Below are 18,136 nucleotides of genomic sequence, written 5' to 3'. Positions count from 1 at the left end.
ATGCAGTAATTTCTCCAGATTCTCTGAACCTTTTGATGATATTATGGACCGTGGATGATGAAATCCCTAAATTCCTTGCAATTGTACGTTGAGGAACATTGTCCTTAAACTGTTCGACTATTTTCTCACGCACTTGTTCACAAAGAGGTGACCCTCGCCCCATCTTTGCTTGCGAATGACTGAGCAATTCAGGGAAGCTCATTTTCTACCCAATCATGGCACCCACCTGTTCCCAATTAGCCTGTTCACCTGTGGGATCTTCCAAACAGGTGTTTGATGAGCATTCCTCAACTTTCTCAGTCTTTTTTGCCACCTGTCCCAGCTTTTTTGAAACGTATTGCAGCCATAAAATTCCAAGTTAATGATTATTTGCTAAAAACAATAAAGTTTATCAGTTTGAACATTAAATATCTTGTCTTTGTAGTGTATTCGATTAAATATAGGTTGAACATGATTTGCAAATCATTGCATTCTGATTTTATTTAGGTTAAACACAACGTCCCAACTTCATTGGAATTTGGGGTTGTGTGTGCGTGTATATATATAGATACACACACACACACACACACACACAGTGCCATGAAAAAATACTGTCCCACTTCTCAAATTCTTATATTTCTACGTAGTATCCCAACTTTAATGTTTAAGATCATCAAACAAATGTAAATATCACACAACTATAACCCAAGAGAAATTAAAATGCTATTTTTAAAATGGTGATTTCATTTGTTAAGGAAAATAAAAACTATTCAAAATTACCTGGCCCTGTGCGATAAAGTAATGGGCCCCTAAACCTAATAACTATTTAGGTTAATAACCATATAATAATAATAATAATAATAATAATAACCATCAGCAGCAACAACTGAAATCAAGCATTTTCTATAACTGCCAATGAGTCTTTCACATTTCTGTGGAAATATTTTGGCCCCCTCTCTCTTGCAGAATTGTTTGAAATCAGCAAAAATTTAGGGATTTCCCACTCCATTTCAATCTGATTCAAATCTGGACTTTGACTTGGCCACTCCAAAACTTTCATTTTGTTTTCTTAAGCCATTCAGAAGTTCACTTGCTGGTGTTTTTTGGACCTGCTGCAGAATCCAAATGCGCTTCAGCTTGAGATCACAAACAGATGGCTAAACATTCTACTTCAGGATTTTCTGTCAAAGAGCAGAATTCATGGTTCCATCAATCACAGCAAGTTGTCCAGGTCCTGAAGGACCAAAGCAGCCCAAGACCATCACACTACCACCACCATGTTTGCCTATTGGTACAATGTTATTTTTCTCAAATGCTGTGCTCCATTTACGCCAGATGGAACAAGACACACACCTTCCAAAAAGATCAACTTTCATCTCGGTCAATCCATAAAATATTTTCCCCAAGTTCTTGCAAAGCATTCAGATGTTAAAGTAAGACAATCCTTTATGTTCTGTTTGGTCAAAGTTCACTTGGGCTACATTTGTCTGATATTTACATTTGTTTGATTATCTTCAACATTAAAGTGAGAAAACTATGCAAAAATATAAGAATTTGAGAAGGGGGCGAATACTTTTTCACAGCACTGTATATATACATATATGTACACTGCTATTTCAGTGAGCACCAGAATCAATGCTTTAACTGGGCCAGAGGTTAAGCTGCTGTCTGTGACAGGGTTTCTTTTTCTGTTGACAGGAATGTGAGTGTGGAAGTTGATGTGCTTGGGTTGCAATACCACTTAAGAAAATTGGCAGGTAGCCATGACATTTATAATTTACTCTGTCAAACATTGGAAGATGGACAAAATGATGCCATTGACTGTTTTCAATTTCAATACATTCTCTGCAAATGACTTTAGTGTAACAACCTTATGATGATGACATTATTTGTGCAGTCGGTTCCTGGAAAGTCTGGTAATCATGGCAATTAAGTTCGATAGGTTTGACATTTTCCCTGAGATTGGCATACTGTAGGGCTCCACTGTCTCTTGTTCAAAGTTAGCCGGGATAATCTCCAGTTTACCCGCAATTTAAATGAGGGACAAGCGGTGTTGTAATGGATGGATGGTTCAACACATTTTTTCAAACCCAAGACTTCAGCTCAAAGAGAACAGCGTGTCATTTAACATCCAGAATTTGGTCAATGGAAGTCATCTTCCAGACATTGTGCATCAACAAAAATGTTTGAGCCCGTATGTTTATGCAAATCAAGGCATTGAAGGCCTAAAAATGCGTTTCAATGGCCACTGCAATCACTTTCTATGATAGGAAAAAGAAGGCAAACCAGGGGCGGATTCATGCCGCTTCACAGATGCCCTGTGATTGACTGGTGACCAGTCCAAGGTGTTGTCTGCCTTTTACCAAAAGGCAACTCGGACTGACTCAAGCTCCCTGCGACCCTGGACAGGATCATCATTTCATGTTCCTTTTTTGGACAGATTTACAGTAAAGTATAGACCTTTTTGAGAAAGGTGTCTTATCTTTACATTTTTTTTTTTATAGTTTCATAGATTTGTCTGTTATTATTTTAATACTTCATTCAACACCAACAATTGGGTGTTACTCTCACAATAACGATGTTCTTGAATTCCTCACCTATGACAGGAGAGAGACATCCAAAAGCATGTAGACGTGCAAAAGAAAGTGTTTGGTTTACCCATCAAATTTGTCATTTTTTTCCTTTTTTTGAATTGCAGGAACAGTTGCAGTGACAGCAGTGCCTGGCTGGGGGGCGCCACCAGAGCAGCCAACGGCAGTACTTCCCTTGAAGTTGAACTTGTCACTTTGAGTCACTTGGTTTTGGTTATTCTCCACCAACTTTCACTGTGACACTTCCTGCATTAACATTCAGAGAGAAACTGAGTGGAAGTAGGGACTTTCAGTACACAAGTCATCCTTGGCCAGTCATCAGTCATCTGGCCTCATTTGTACATTGGGGTGAAAAAAAGGCATCACTCAGCAAGACCACCACAGACACATTAAGAGTCAAGCATTCTCCTCAAATCTCCATAAAATATCCAATCTGATGCCAGACAGGAATTAAAAGCTGTGATCAAGCATCTCATTCTGTTGGAAATAAGAGCGAAAAGTTCGTGTCTCTCTCCAAATGGAATAGACTTTTCCATACACGTATAATTATTAGTCTCCAAGGTAACTTTTTATACATTTTCCAAAAACACAATTATGTACCTTAAGTACAAAAGCAGAAGGTTTGAGCATACTAGCTCAGCGATAAGTCATCATATACCTTCAGTGATGGACTTGATTTTTCTGAAATTGTATACAATATACTGTAGGAGTTAGTGCAGCTTGCTCAAGGGCACCTCGACATACTTGAGAATTAAAACATGGGAAAAGCAAAACACTCACCACAACAAAACAACAAGGAAAAAGTGGCATGACAGGACTGAGGAAACATTACATGTGACAACAATGATCTGACAAAGACTGAAAGAAACCAGGAAAATAAATACAAGCAAATTGACGGGACAACGAGGCACACCTCAAGACACGAGTAGCTGGAGGGAGCTAATTGGTTGACACACGGTAGAGGGCTGACGAGAACAGGTGGAGACGAAATCCAAACGAGCAGACAAGACACGAACATGTGACTGACACAGGAATGAGACAAACTAAATCTAATCAAAACCAAGTCAACAAAAAGAGATCATGACAGGTGGTTAAGATTTCCTCCCAATTGTTGACATCAACACTTTCATTTCAATTATTTCTCCGACAGCTAGTTTCCTCTCTGCCTTTGTGCAGGTCAGCAGCGAGGGGGGTGGAGGCTTGTCCCTGGAACAGCCGTGCCTGCAGAGTCACTCACATTCCTGGCTGGGATCCAATGACTGAGCCAGACACACAAAGGGGAGGGGAGGGGAGGGGAGCGCGTGCGCGTGCGCGTGACCGCCAGACGCAGACTGGTGGGGGAGAGAGAGAGAGAGAGAGAGAGAGAAGAGAGAGAGAGAGAGAGAGAGAGAGAGAGAGAGAGAGAGAGAGAGAGAGAACTCATCTCCATACAGTCACAGTGAACTGCGGGGGCCGACGGAGCGGTCCTCGAGAGCGGAAAGAACTGCTGAACCAGGATTTCAATCCGACCACTACCGACTTTCTTACATCCGACCTTCATTTGCTTTCGCCCTCTATCCTTCGCAGTTGTTCGCAAGGAACTTTGTTTTTGTACTGTGGTCTTTGTGGACTTTGGAAAGCCAGCCCCCCTCCCCTTCTATCCGACATGGACAGTCCGAGAGCCGCTTCAGGGAGCTTCTGACCGGTGTTCACTCACTCGTCACGGACATACAAGCGTGAACCACAGGGAGTGTTTTTTTTTTCTTCTTCTTCTTCAAACTAAATGTTTGATGAAGTGCTTCGAAGTTTTGGCCAATTCTCGGACGCGGTGGATTTATCCGTTTCAGGCGCGACAAGACGCTCGTGGTCCCCGCTCGCTGTTCGCTGGTAAAGTTGCGGGGGAAACATGGAGACTGTGAGTCGGCAGAGCTTCCAGCCTCATCCGGGACTGCAACAAACTCTCAAGCAGTTTCACCTCAGCTCTATGAGCTCTCTAGGCGGGCCGGCCGCCTTCTCCGCCCGCTGGCAACATGAGCTTCTCTTCAAGAAGGACGGGAAGGAGCCCGAGCCGGTCCTGCAGCATCTCCCGCCGCCAGTGATGCCCGGGCCCCTCTTCATCCCGTCGGACCGTTCCACGGAGAGGTGCGAGACAGTCCTGGAAGGCGAGACCATCTCGTGCTTCGTGGTCGGAGGGGAGAAGCGGCTGTGTCTCCCCCAGATCCTCAACACGGTGCTGCGGGACTTCAGCCTGCAGCAGATCAACTCGGTGTGCGACGAGCTGCACATCTACTGCTCCCGGTGCACCGCCGACCAGCTGGAGATCCTCAAAGTCATGGGGATCCTGCCCTTCTCGGCGCCCTCCTGCGGCCTCATCACCAAGACGGACGCCGAGCGGCTGTGCAACGCGCTCATCTACGGGGGCGCTTATCCTCCTCGCTGCAAGAAGGAGGCGAGCAGCGGAGGGGCGCTGCAGCTGGAGCTCACCGACAGGAGCTTCAAAATCTACCACGAGTGCTTCGGCAAGTGCAAAGGCTTGTTCGTGCCCGAGTTGTACACCAGCCCCAACGCAGCCTGCATCCAGTGCATGGACTGCAGACTCATGTACCCCACGCACAAGTTCGTGGTGCACAGCCACAAGGCGCAGGAGAACCGGACTTGCCACTGGGGCTTTGACTCGGCCAACTGGAGAGCCTACGTCCTCCTCGGCCAGGATTACACGGGCAAGGAGGAGAAGAGCCGCCTGGAGCAGCTCCTGGACGAAATCAAGGAGAAGTTCGATTTCGCTAACAAGTACAAGAGGAAAGCATCGTCCAGGGTGAGTTGGCGTGAGCCTTTTAATTGCACGAGCTCATTTATTTCAGATCATGGTTCTTTAAAAGGCTCTTCAAGTGACTTCAAGTGCAGCAATTTGCATCTTCTTCAACGTCAATGTGCGTTTTAGCAACAAGGATATATGATAGGGTATGGATGGATGGATGGGTGGTATGTTCTCCACCCAACAATCTCATGAATATTATTAGGACAAATGGGAAGTGCACTCTTACTAACCCGCGGGGAGAAGTGGTGTGTGTGTGTTTTTTTAATGAGTGTTTGGTCATCATTGGCATGTTATCACTAATTAGGCCCTATACAGTAATGACACTAAAACACCTCTGGTGGCAATAAAGCCATTATTTGCAGGGGAAACACCTCTCAGGCTCAGTTTTATGGGGCCTTACTTTAAATACAATTCCATTTACCAACAAATGCCTCACGGGGACTGTGCAGCAATATTTATTTGAGGTGAAGTAAAAGAAACCATGTTTTAGTGACAACACATTTTTCTTCCTCTTCTCTGTGTATAGTTGACATAAATTGATATTTTGGTCTTGTATATTTTTTTCTGTTCTTCCAATCTGATGAGATTCTTCCAACTAGTTAGGTAGTGAGGATGAGAAATGTCATGTATGAGCAGACCGGCAGACATGGAAACCTGTATGAATGCATTTTAATGAGAGAATTGATGTGCCGGTAGGAGTTTGCAGGGAAGAGAAAGAGAGAAGTTTGTGTGGGAGATTGATAAAAGAATCCTACCCCCACCCCAGCCCAAGGAAAAAAGACTAGTGATGCCATTTGCATGAACTGTTACACATGAATGGGGTTGATGAAGCAGAGTTTAGAAGTATTGTGGTGGAAACATAATATGATCCCAACAAAGAGGAGCATTCAGCAAACATCGGGCCCACCCCTCCCCCAAACATTCACCTACCCCAGGCCAGTAACCCACCTCGGACACACACACACTGATCCTCCCCCTCCTTTACCTACTTTGTACTCCAGTTTGATTGAGTGGAATCGTGGGACGCAATGCTTGGTTTGAACAAACCTAGAAAGCAAAGTGTTTGCAAGCGTCTCATCTCCTGTTCAGCACAGAAGATTCTCTCAGACGAACATATCAAAGAAAGAGAACTCGGAGAGACCCTTGATGTCCTGGAGAGTGCCAAAGTTCTGCCATGCATGGTGAATACCCCCTCTTGGCACACACGTTCATTCAAGCTAGAGTGGGCACACCTCAAGGACTCCACTTTTGAGGGCCTCTTCAATTTTTACAGAAGAGCCCGCAGGGCACTCAAGTGTTATGCCAAAGGCTCATTTGCTTTTTAATCTGACTCCTTTATCCCCCCCCCACCCCCACCCCCAAATACTCTTGTTTCAAGAAACGCTAATGAGGGAATACATGCTGGGTAGGAGTTGAGGAAAATTGCTAAACTTACGGCAAAAGAGTTCCCCTTTGTCAGCACATTTAAGAAAAGAGGAGGCACTTTGAAAATGTTCTTGGAGCACGTGAGTAAAAAAGTGCCAGACTATGGTGCCTTATGCCTTTTTAGCTCACAAGAAACACTGTCATCTGTGTGCTGTCAGCAGCGGAACTATACAGCCTCTGTGAATATTAATGAGTCTGTTGCAGCAGTGTTAGCAGCAGTCTCGCATGCAGACAGACACAGGAAATGAGATTGCCACACTCCCCCCTTGCAGACACTCCTCAAAGAGCTTCCTTCCGAGACGCACACGTGCAGAAGTCTGACTATGAGAAAATTGTACTTTTTGCAGCATGTCTTTACTTATTGAAAGTTATATTTGTGTTCGCAATAAGAAATATAGATTATTTTTGTCAGGATAACAGCTGCTGAGACAATTGTAAAAATCAGCACTAATGAGGTTAAAACGAGTGAAACCCTCTTCCGAGTCACCAGTACTTGACTAGAGTTCTCTCTGGTTTGCTGGTTCACATGTGGGAAACACCCGTTATCTCTTTCTGTCCACTTTGGGATCATATGGCCAGGACTGATTTAATATGTTGCTTACATTATAGTATTTCTTGAAATGGAGTGCTCATAAGTTGTTTCTGATTGCATGGGAGACCAGTGGTTAACCATGGTTTGAATCATAGCTTGGGGTGTTTCTGTGTGGAATTTTTTCATTTTCCTCTGTTTTCCCTGTGTAGGTTTTCTCCTGGTACTTGTTCTGGCACACCCCCATCAATAAAAACATGTAGCAGGTAACCATGACTAGGGTGCTGACTCCATTCAGATCTGGTCCTTGTGAGGCGTACAATGGTTGCGGTGCAGTTTAGTTCGCATCGGTACGGTTGGAATCAACCAAAATCAGATCAGGCTTGTTGTCCACACTGGGATGTGTAGGCGGTATAGTGATAGCTGCATCAGCTATGTAAATAGTGTGACATCATACCAGAAAACAAGTTGCGTTTAATCCGATATAAGTGCAAACTACTAACATATTTGGCAAATCTGGTACAAGCTTTTCCGCTCGGGTGACTAGGGAAGGAACTTTAATCATCTACAATGTATTTTTTTTTTTTAAACACACGATGTCACCACAGAGCCATTAAAGATGACTTTATGCTGTTTGGGGTTTGTGCATGTTTACATGCCGGATACCATATTTGCAGAAATAAATGACGTGTATTTTTTTTCCAGAATCATCTTTATTTGCCAGGTATGTCAAAAACATACAATGAATTTGTCTCCGGTAGCCGCTCTAGTACGACAACAGACAGTCAATTGACAGAGAATACTTTTGAGACAAAAAAAACATAACAAACACCGTCACTGAGCAATAAAAGGTTACCAGTAATGTGGTAATGCCGGGACATTATTATTATTTTTGTTTTTTGGACAATTGTGAAAAAATGATGCTCAGTCCTCTAGCAATTATAGCAGTTTTAAATGACGAATAGAACAATATTCCGGTGCAGTGACCATTGTGCAGCTGACGCAGACTTCAAGGAATTTATGCAGTTTAAAGTGACGAGTAGTATGATAATCTGGGACAATGTCAATTGTGCAAATGGTGCAGATACTTCTCAAGCACATGAGAGGCCAGTATTGGTCAACAACAGATATGCAAGTAGTGCAGGGTGGCAAGACTACTACAGTGAGTGCACAAGTAATGTATAATTGGCCCGACAGAGATGTGACGACAATCTAAAGACAAAATTGGCAGCGTGTTACAATGGAATTGTAAGTTAACTGTTTAAGAAGTTAATGGAAAGAGGGAAGAAGCTGTTGGAATGTCTGCTTGTTTTAGTTTGTATTGATTGATAGCGCCTACCTGAGGGAAGAAGCTGGAAGAGGTGGTGACCAGGATGTGGAGGGTCCAACTTCAAGTTCGGCTTCAAACATTAATATAATCAATCCTAGTTATGATCATTAGCAAAGCACACACAGGAAGTTAGCTATTCCCTGTTCTGCGTTGGTCACATGACGTTCCGCATCTAGCGTATTAACCCGACATACTTCAAGCAATGTGTGGACAGTCCCTGTAAATCAAAAACATGGCTTTAAATTCTCCTTCTGTCATAATCCACTGTATTAGTATTCACTGTAACAATGAAGAAGACGGTAAATTCTCTGTTGCACAATAAGCGGACAGTGGTCTGTCTGTCTCCGCCCCCCACAAACATACCACTGCTATGCCACAGCCGTGGCCCAATGGTTAAGGACCATCCGCCAAGATCCCCCGGACTCACGGCTGTGGTGTCCTTGAGCAAGACACTGATACCCCGAAATGCTCCCCGGGCGCTTCAGCTGCCCCCGACTCCAGTGTGTTCCACTAACGTGTATGTGTTCACTGTGACGGGTTAAATGCAGAGAACAAATTTCATGTGCATGCATGTTCATGACAATAAACGGTGATTCTACTCTATTCTATTCTATTCTACCGGCAGACTAGAAAGTTACTGAAAGGTGGTATGGTTCAAGCTGGATATTTTGGGACCGTTATTAATAAAAAATGGATTAAAATGCATCCCGTAACTAAAAAGGAACTGTACTGCTCGTTGGAAATTAAGCTTTAGAGTGGATACTGAAATAAAAACGTAAATAGGGACAGTTGTGTAAGTGGGTGGATGCTGTAGCTCCCAAAATGGTTTTTGTTACGTGCCATATCCATCAGCGATTCTTTGGACACAAAAGAAACTGAATGTTTTGGACTACCATTCGCATTCTGATTGAGTGGTGTTAGACAGGCAGCCACAACTATGTTACATCTCAGATCTCCCACTAGATTAAAAGAATAACATCTTTGGGTAAGAAATTTGAATAAGCTTGTCTGATTTCATGCTTATACCTGTATGTCACATCCATCAACAACTCTGTCGCTGGGCTTTGAAAAAGAAAATGTTGTAACTGTCTGTCGTCATTGTGAACAACAAAGGTGAAGTAATTATGTTGTGTTTTGCCTCCTTGTATACATTGATGTGCTCTAACACATCCCTACAGGGTTAAGACCTTAATTTAGTTTAAAAACAGAATTTGTGCACTATGGAATTATTATGTCTTGACATACATACAATTCTCAATTTGGTTTTAAAGTCTGTACCCAGACATGTATATAGTCATATTTATCTGGTATTCTCTTTGTTAATACTGGGTCCCTTTGAGTCCCACCGTGAAGGCTCTTAGAATCCTTTATTGATCCTCTGGATATTTGGCCTCTATGTAAAGGGACCACTTGTTTCAGGGACGAGGTGGCGCAGTGGTGCTGCTGGGGGCTCAGAGGAAGTGAACTCCCAGAGGGGATAGTAGTCCATGTCCTATTTCATATGCAAGGCAGAGTGTTGGCTAAGCCTGCTGACAGCCAACCATGTCCACACAGTGGACAGAACAACAGCTGGTGGCTGTGCATTTCAGTGGCTGCAGAGGGAATATTTCCATCCTTCTTTAGTTGCAGATCAGCAAATGTGACAGTTGCAAACGTCTGCTGCACATCCTGAAATAGCAGTTGTGTGGGTTTGTTCCCTTATTTTCTTTTCCTTCATTTAATTTTCCAGAGAAAAAGTAACATTTTGATGTTTTCCCTCTATGGTTTGAAAATGAGGACATTTCTAATTAAATTAGCTCTTAGAAATGAGTTGCATGCTTGACGAGGCTGACGAGGCTAATGGAGGACTGTCAGTCCTCAAGGGTTGGGATACAAAGATAAAATGCTACATTGACATTTATATGTATTTATGACAAACACGATTGAAGACTTCGGCTCCCCTCGAACCTAATTTCAATGGAGCAACAGCAACTGGGAAAGTCCTCTTGCAGGAGTTCATTGGTTGGTCTGAAACAAAGTACATTTGTTATTTAGCAAATAACGTCAGTAGGATTATACAATGAATGGACCACATTCTGAAAAGACATTGTTTCCTAAAATGAAAACACATTTTCAATTACTGAGCCATAATAATTGCAAGAAACCAAAATGCGAAGCAAATGACAGCCAGTTCAAACAATGGTATTTAGAAGTTAAATTTAGGACTTCACAGATTTTCTCATTCATTTACATACATGTGCATTTTTATAACAAGCATATTCATTATTTTCCTGCAGAAACTGAATAAAAAAACCTGTACAATTATGTAAATAGCTCATTTCCATTTCTCACTTATAGACGTACAGAAGGCCCAACTTTGCTTAGCTCTTAATTGTAATGCTTATTTAGTACATGTGAACAAAAGTGTTTCTATTTCATCAAACCAGTTTCAACATTAAAACATTTACATTATTGTGTTTTTGGGGGATTTCAGACTTGAGTGCGTTTGTATTCTAGTTCGAACAAGTGCAATGGTAAATACCACAGATACTTTGACATAATTTGCAATAGCTTCCTGGAACAGATTTTAAGTTATGTAGTCTGTATTGTAGAAAATATCTTTGTAAATCCACCTCCAAACAGTTTTAACCTTTTTTTTAAGTGTTAACAAGCAAAATAGTGCAATGCTAGAATACTTCTTTTATGGTGATATTTCACTATAAATCTGTTTAACACAGGATTCTGATGAATTGTCAAAGCCTCTCAACAATATAAATGTTCTCCGATTTCTGGAGTCCTCCATGAAAGCAGACTGATCTTTGTATTTAATCAAAATCAGACATTTGCAAAAATCTGCTTTGACTTGGGAAAACATCAATCAACATTTGTGATGTTGACATGTTACGCAAGAGCATTCACAAACCCGACCCCCCTCCCGCGCAAGACCTGGACGAAGTGACTGGGAAGAGGGAAGTTTCGGCTTCCCTGCTTAAGCTGCTGCCCCCATGACCTGACCTCGGAAGCGGAAGAAAATGGATGGATGGACATGTTACGGACCAAACTAGTAACTGAATCATAATCAATTTATGTTTTTTACATTTTCTGCAATGTCCTGTTTTTTGAATAAAAGGATGGGAATTAAAAATATATTTTTTAAATCCAATTCATAAATTAATTGACAAAAATTATTGACAGATTCATCGACTATTAAAATAATCGTTAGTTGCAGCCCAAGTGCACAGCTTTATTTAATACACCATTCCAGCCTGCTGGCTTCTCCCTCCATCAACAATACGCTTGAAAAATCCACACTACATTTGAAGTGTACTTTACAAAGAGCCCAAACAGACTGCACTTATCAAATTGCAAATTTCCCCATTGTGGGACGAATAAAGGTTGTCTTATCTTATCGTATCTTAACAACTCACGAGTTTCAGTCCATTTTTTGGCCAATTGGCAAACAAGGCATAGAGCACTGAAACAAGCCACCCACTCGGGATACCAAGCTTTCTCCTACCTATTCACACATCTTCTTAAACAACACGGAGGATAAATCGTTTGCCATAAAGTATTGCATGAAGGCAGTGTTATAGGCAACCATGCATGCTACGAGCTGTCGTGGAATGTGCTACATGCAAAGTTCAGCGCACATGCGTTTCAGGAGAAAAGCGTGCATGGAAATAAAAGTATTTCCTTGGTGAAATCCCTGGCAGAATATTCATAGCCCTCTGCTAACTAGCACATTCAGCTCACAGTGTCTATTCTTAAATCTTCTAAGGACCTTAAGCATGTCTCATTGGGATTATTGTAAAAGCAGCACGGAAGGAAGAACTCAGTGACCTCCTCCAGGTGTTGCGTGAAAAGGAAGCTCTCTAAATCAGATGGTGCAATTTGATGACTGGACTGTCTGTTGGCTTGTGAACAACTGTCAATTTTTTGTGAGCATTCAATATTGATGGTAGGTTACCGTAGGCGTTGCAATCCAGCTTGTTTATTTAATGAGCTGGTCGTTGAAATATTCATTGACACACATGGTGCATAAGCCTGTCTATAGTGGCAACTACTCAATACAAGATATCTTTCTGTTGAACTATTCAACATGGTAAAGCCATTTTCTATCATGAAATGTGGACAATGTCCGAATGTATTCAATGGAGATCATAAAGGACAAGGATTATTGAGGATAATACAATGATTGACCAGTGAAAATATACAGCATCATGCTTGGTAGTTAAATCTTTATGTACATCACCATGAAAGGGCATAAATTCAAGATTGCTCCGTCGCAGGCAGAGTCCACAAGACTGGCGTGACAAAAACTTGTTTGGGTTTATGATTAGAGCAAATCAAGTTGTTGCTCACTTTAGTTTGATTTTAAAAAAAAAGTCCAAACCAAAGAGCTAATATATGATAATTAATCTGGACTAAAATTAAACATTCATTGACAAACCTTTGTTCTCGACTGAGTCAGACATGATGTTACCTTCAAGAAGCATTTCATTTGGTTCAGAAAAAGGGTGGTGCTTAGCTGAGCAGAAGCTATCAACATGTATTTTTCGGGCTATTCTTGAGCATGGGTGCAGGTTTTCAAGGGAAAAAGCTCCCAGCAACGCACTGCAAAACAACAGCAAAGCCAGCAACAGCATTCTCAACAAACATGGCAGAGAAGCTGCAAACATACCTTTCTGAAAAGTATTTTTCCATGTTGTATCTTTTTCCATAATTTCCAAGCCTTTAAACAAAAAAAGTCTGTTTTCTAGCTGACAGTCTTACCCCTTCCAAATTATTTTAAGAACAAGTTCTTTTGTGTGACCATGAAGTGCTGAGACTGTTACTGACGGTGCTGTATTGATGCTTGAAAGGCATCACATCGGATATGCTTAGTTTAGGCAAGTAACAATCTTCCTATTGTCTCCTGATTAAGTATTTAACACGTCACAATTTTTCTCCTTTGATATATTTCCAAAGATCCTATTTCACCAGATGTTGGGAACAACACAAGTAATCCATACATACAAAGAAAGTAGAACAAATAAGATCAGAAATTAAGTTGGGTGTAATAATGTTAAATGACACAGGGGAAAAGTATTGAACACGCCAACTAGTATTTATTTAATACTTTGTACAAAAGCCTTTGTTTGCAATGACACTTTCAAGACACCTCCTGTATGGAGAAACTAGTTGCATGCCTTGCTCTGGTGTGATTTTGGCCCATTCCTTCACATAAGCAGTCTTCAAATCTTGTAGGTTCTGCCGGCTGCTTTTACCTTGGGTTTCAGTTCTTTCATAGATTTTTGATTGTACTCAAGTCAGGTGATTGGCTGGCCCATTCTAGAAGCTTTATTATTATTTTATTTGAATCCAATGGAGAGTTTCCTTGGCACTATGTTTTGGCTCATTCTCCTGCTGAAATGTCCACCCTCGTTTCATTTTCATCATCCTCGTAGATGGCATCAGATCTTTGTCAAGAATGTTTCAGTACATTTGCCCATTCATCCTTCGTTCAATAATGTTAAGTTTACCAGTACCATTTGCTAAAAAGCGGCCCCAGAGCATCATGTTCCCACCTCCGAACTTCACTGTTGGTATGGTGTTTTTAGGGTGATGTGCAGTGCCATTTCTCCTCCAAACGTGGCGTGCATATTATGGCATCCAAACAGTTAAATTTTGCTCTCATGTGACCAGACTATTTTCTCCCAGTATTTAACTGGCTTGTCCAAATGTTGTTCACCAAACTTTAAACGAGCTTTGACATGGGTTTTTTTTCAGCAGTAATTCCAGGTCTTTTTGAAGCTCTCCACAGGTGGTCCTTGGCTATTGCACTCCTCTGTCAGAAATCTTGCAAAGAGCACCTGATCGAGGCAAATTTATGGTGGTATGATTGGCTTTCCACTTACGCATTATGGCCCCAAGCTTAGATATGCGCCTTTAACCAATGCCATTGTTATGTTTTGCAACAATTACTTTGCGATGGTCTTGAGACAGCTCTCTGGTCTTACTCATCATGAGATGTTCCTTGACTCACACCTGGGCAATGAGACCTTTGTTTTTGTTCAGTAAGTATATATATATATATATATATATATATATACTTACTGAACAAAAACATCTATGCACCACTAGGGAACAGCTAAATGGCTAAAGCATTCCGTGCCTCATTGAGTGCGTGATTGCACATCAGTCAGGTCTAGTGTATTATTGGCTGTGTGTGTGTGTTTGTTTGCCGCCTGGATCAGCTGTAGGAGCTGTAGGAGGAGATTAGCATGAGCTCACTGCCTACTCATTTCCATCCCCATCTGCCTGTCTCCCACCCCTAACCACACACATACACATATGGGTGCACCCCCCCCCCCCCCCCGACCCCCACCCCCACACATAGACACGCACTCACGGACACACACACAGATGCACACACACTACTGTCATTGTGTAGCACAACATCTGCCTGGAACAGTCTCCCTTAGTCACAATCCAGTGGTCGAGATCAGACTTTTTGGACAACATTCCATGGATGTGCAGTTTTATCTAAAGGGAAACTCCATAATTGAGTCTAATTTTGGAAATGGGAAGTAGATACTAGCAGATTTTCAAGTTAATTTTAACTGAGTTGATTCCTTAAAGGACAAAGCTGCCAAGTTAACCTTACAGCTTTGCAAAATCCCCCAAGACAAGTGGATGGGCTGTTGGTAGCAAACAGTCACTTAAATACTCTTCATCACTTATACTTTATCACGCAGGTTTAGTTTTGGAACCCATGGTGGAAGAAATATTTTGTGTGACAGAGAAGACATTGTTAACGTTTTAAGAAGTTTTTATCAGCACTGGATTTCTTTGACACATTGAAGTTGAAAATTCCTATTTTCATTTAACCACAGATACTAACAATGATTTTTGAAGAAAAAACAGGTCATCTCGCAAAATGAGCATTTGGAAAGCACTGAGAAAATGCTTGATGAGAAAGATCCTATGTTGTGCCATAAGATTAAAAGGATGAAGAAGGAAGGCGGGTTCACACTGGCTTTGACTCAGCCATGTAGAGTGGGCAGCTGACAGGAGCTCAGTGAGGTATCTGCACACTGACTGGTTATTTTCACCACTTTTGTGTTCGGTATCAGCTGTGGATCTATGACTGTGAGACAGATAGAGGTGATGACCCCCCCCCCCCCCCCCAACACTGGGTGATCAGGCTCGCAAAGCACCTGAGTCATAGGCTCATGCACGATACTTTTTCCATCAGTTTTAGATGTTAAAGCATTTAATATGGTCTCTGTTTTATAATGGGTCCCAGTTTAAGGGTTTATCGTCTAGTTTATGCATTCAATCTTATTGTTGACACTACAGCTGGTCCTCTCTTTTCAGAAGACCCCAAGCCGGAGCATTTATTTAACAGACCCACAGTTACTGTCAAGATGGTTTTAGTTACGACAAGGCCAAGTGGGTTAATCTTAAACAGGATTTATCAGTAACTGCCTTAATGATCCATTAAAACATTGTCCTGAACATTGACAAAGCCATTATAACCTTTCTTTGTCATAAATATAGTCATAAAAATAATGATTCACTTGTCAACCCTTCTGTAGATCTTAAGTAAAGTTACTATGTCATTGAAAACTCTATGGGGGTGAGATTACAGGTCCAGTCTTGTGGTCATACTGCTTTGACTGCAGAAACATTTAGACTGAGAGAACAGAACTAGACGCCTTTCATTGACGCTGCCTGGACAGAAAAGAAAACAAAAAACAAAAAGAAAACTCTAGTCACAATGTAGCTGTAGCTTTTAAAAACGTTCAAATGAATGTTTGTGTGCATTTTTGGGACTTCTTGTCTAGGAAGTGATTGGATTTCTCTCCTCGGGAATGAAGTGCTGGAAACAATGGGTTATAATGGGGTTAACATCTTTCCTGCAAACTGCCTGAGAATTCCTCCTTTCAAAGTCACCCAGCTCCTGAATTAATACGTATGTCCCAGCCACACCGAACAATGAAGCATCTATGCAGATTTTAAATAAAATAACATGCGGAAAGGGGATCCTTCCCTTTAGCATCTATAACTTCCTTCTTGGGTTCCAGAAGCCTCCACCTGTTGCAGACTTGTGCACCCACCAACTTAAGCCAATTAATTTCTGTTAAATCCTCTCTTGCCCTTCTTCATCAGTCACATTTTTTTTATTGCAAAGCTTACACAAGTATCAGACACACAAGTTTCTCTATTGGCGGACCTCTCAGGTACTGTATCGTCCATCCATGAAATTCATGCACTTACTGCTTCCATTATACTCAGTAGGCTAGTACGCTACAGGACAGACAATAGACTTTTTCACGGCCGTGCTGTATAATTAATGTAATTATAGATGTCTAGGACAAGGTAATGTGTGGACTGTGTAACCACCAAGTGCCTTCAACCCACTGTGAGCACAAAGAAGTTATTCTCAGCATCTTCCTTCAAAGAAACTCTGCCAAGGCCGTCTTGAGTAGTCGGACATCTGTTTATATAAAGCGGACTGCCATTTATATACTGTACGTCTGCTGTCAGTGTGTATGTGTGTGCGTGTGTGTGAGGGGGGAAGGTGAGGCAAGCTGACTTATCCCATGTGACCTCTATAGTCTTCTCAAAGGGCTCATCTGTCTGCCTTGTTTAATTATCTTTGAACACACACACACACACATGCACACAGACACACGCGTGTGCACACATGCAAAGGTCAGGGCTGCAACTGAACCTTGCCACACCATTGCTGCACCCCTTCCCTTCCTCCTTCCCCCATCCCCCAATTCCTTCTCTCCAGTCATGGCAGGATGCTGCCGGTTGTCTGCATGTCTCTGCAGAGGATTAAGTTAATTTGACGTGTGTTTGTGCGACTGCGCACATGGGCTCTACACATAAGTTACCACTTACCACTTTTAACACGTTCACAATGACTCTCCTTCTACAAATAGGAAATGTGATATATCATAATTTAGACTTGTTTCTATGACATGAGGGAATTGCATTCCCAGACAAAACAGCTGAAGGGAAATAAGTTTATAATACAATTCTTGAAATATGAATCCCCTCTAACTGGATGTCTTAACCCAGTGTGTAAAGACAATACAGGTAATTGCACTTCTGTCAGAAAGTGAACATATGTAACCGAGAACAGTATCCTATTAAAATCAAGACAATCAAGCCTTAAGGCTTCTTTATACTCGCTCTGACGCCACTACGGCTATCCCGCACGCAGTTTGCCTTTATGCCCGAGCGCAACCCATGCGCGCTGTTTTGAAAGTGTGCTGCAGTTCTCCCTCCAAGTCGGGGGTGTCGCTACGGCTGGTATTGGCTAGGACGCCACGGGGTGGAGTTTCCTCTGCATTTTGTGGCCATTTCCGGTAGTCACGTTTCCTTTCCTTTCCAGAGAACAGAACAAATGGACCTAGATGACCAGATGAAACGTTTAGTTATGCTGCAAAATCGATCGAGAAGGCGGCGGCGTAGGTGCTATGTGTAACCGGGAGGAACTCTGATTACAT

General features: G+C 42.0%; 1 protein-coding gene across 1 annotated transcript in view; it reads left to right on the top strand.

Moving 5' to 3' along the window:
- Positions 1–4,008: 4,008 nt before the first annotated feature.
- skia (v-ski avian sarcoma viral oncogene homolog a) overlaps positions 4,009–18,136 on the top strand; it is an 80,871-nt gene continuing 66,743 nt past the window's right edge. Inside the window, exon 1 of the mRNA XM_061687484.1 lies at positions 4,009–5,364. Coding sequence (XP_061543468.1) covers positions 4,456–5,364 — 909 coding nt within the window. The 5' untranslated portion in view covers positions 4,009–4,455. The remainder of the gene's footprint in view (positions 5,365–18,136) is intronic.

This window comes from Phycodurus eques, chromosome 1, assembly GCF_024500275.1.
Source record: "Phycodurus eques isolate BA_2022a chromosome 1, UOR_Pequ_1.1, whole genome shotgun sequence".
Lineage (NCBI taxonomy): Eukaryota > Metazoa > Chordata > Actinopteri > Syngnathiformes > Syngnathidae > Phycodurus > Phycodurus eques.
The sequence above is the reverse complement of the archived record's forward strand: the minus strand, read 5'-3'. Positions and strand labels throughout refer to the sequence as shown.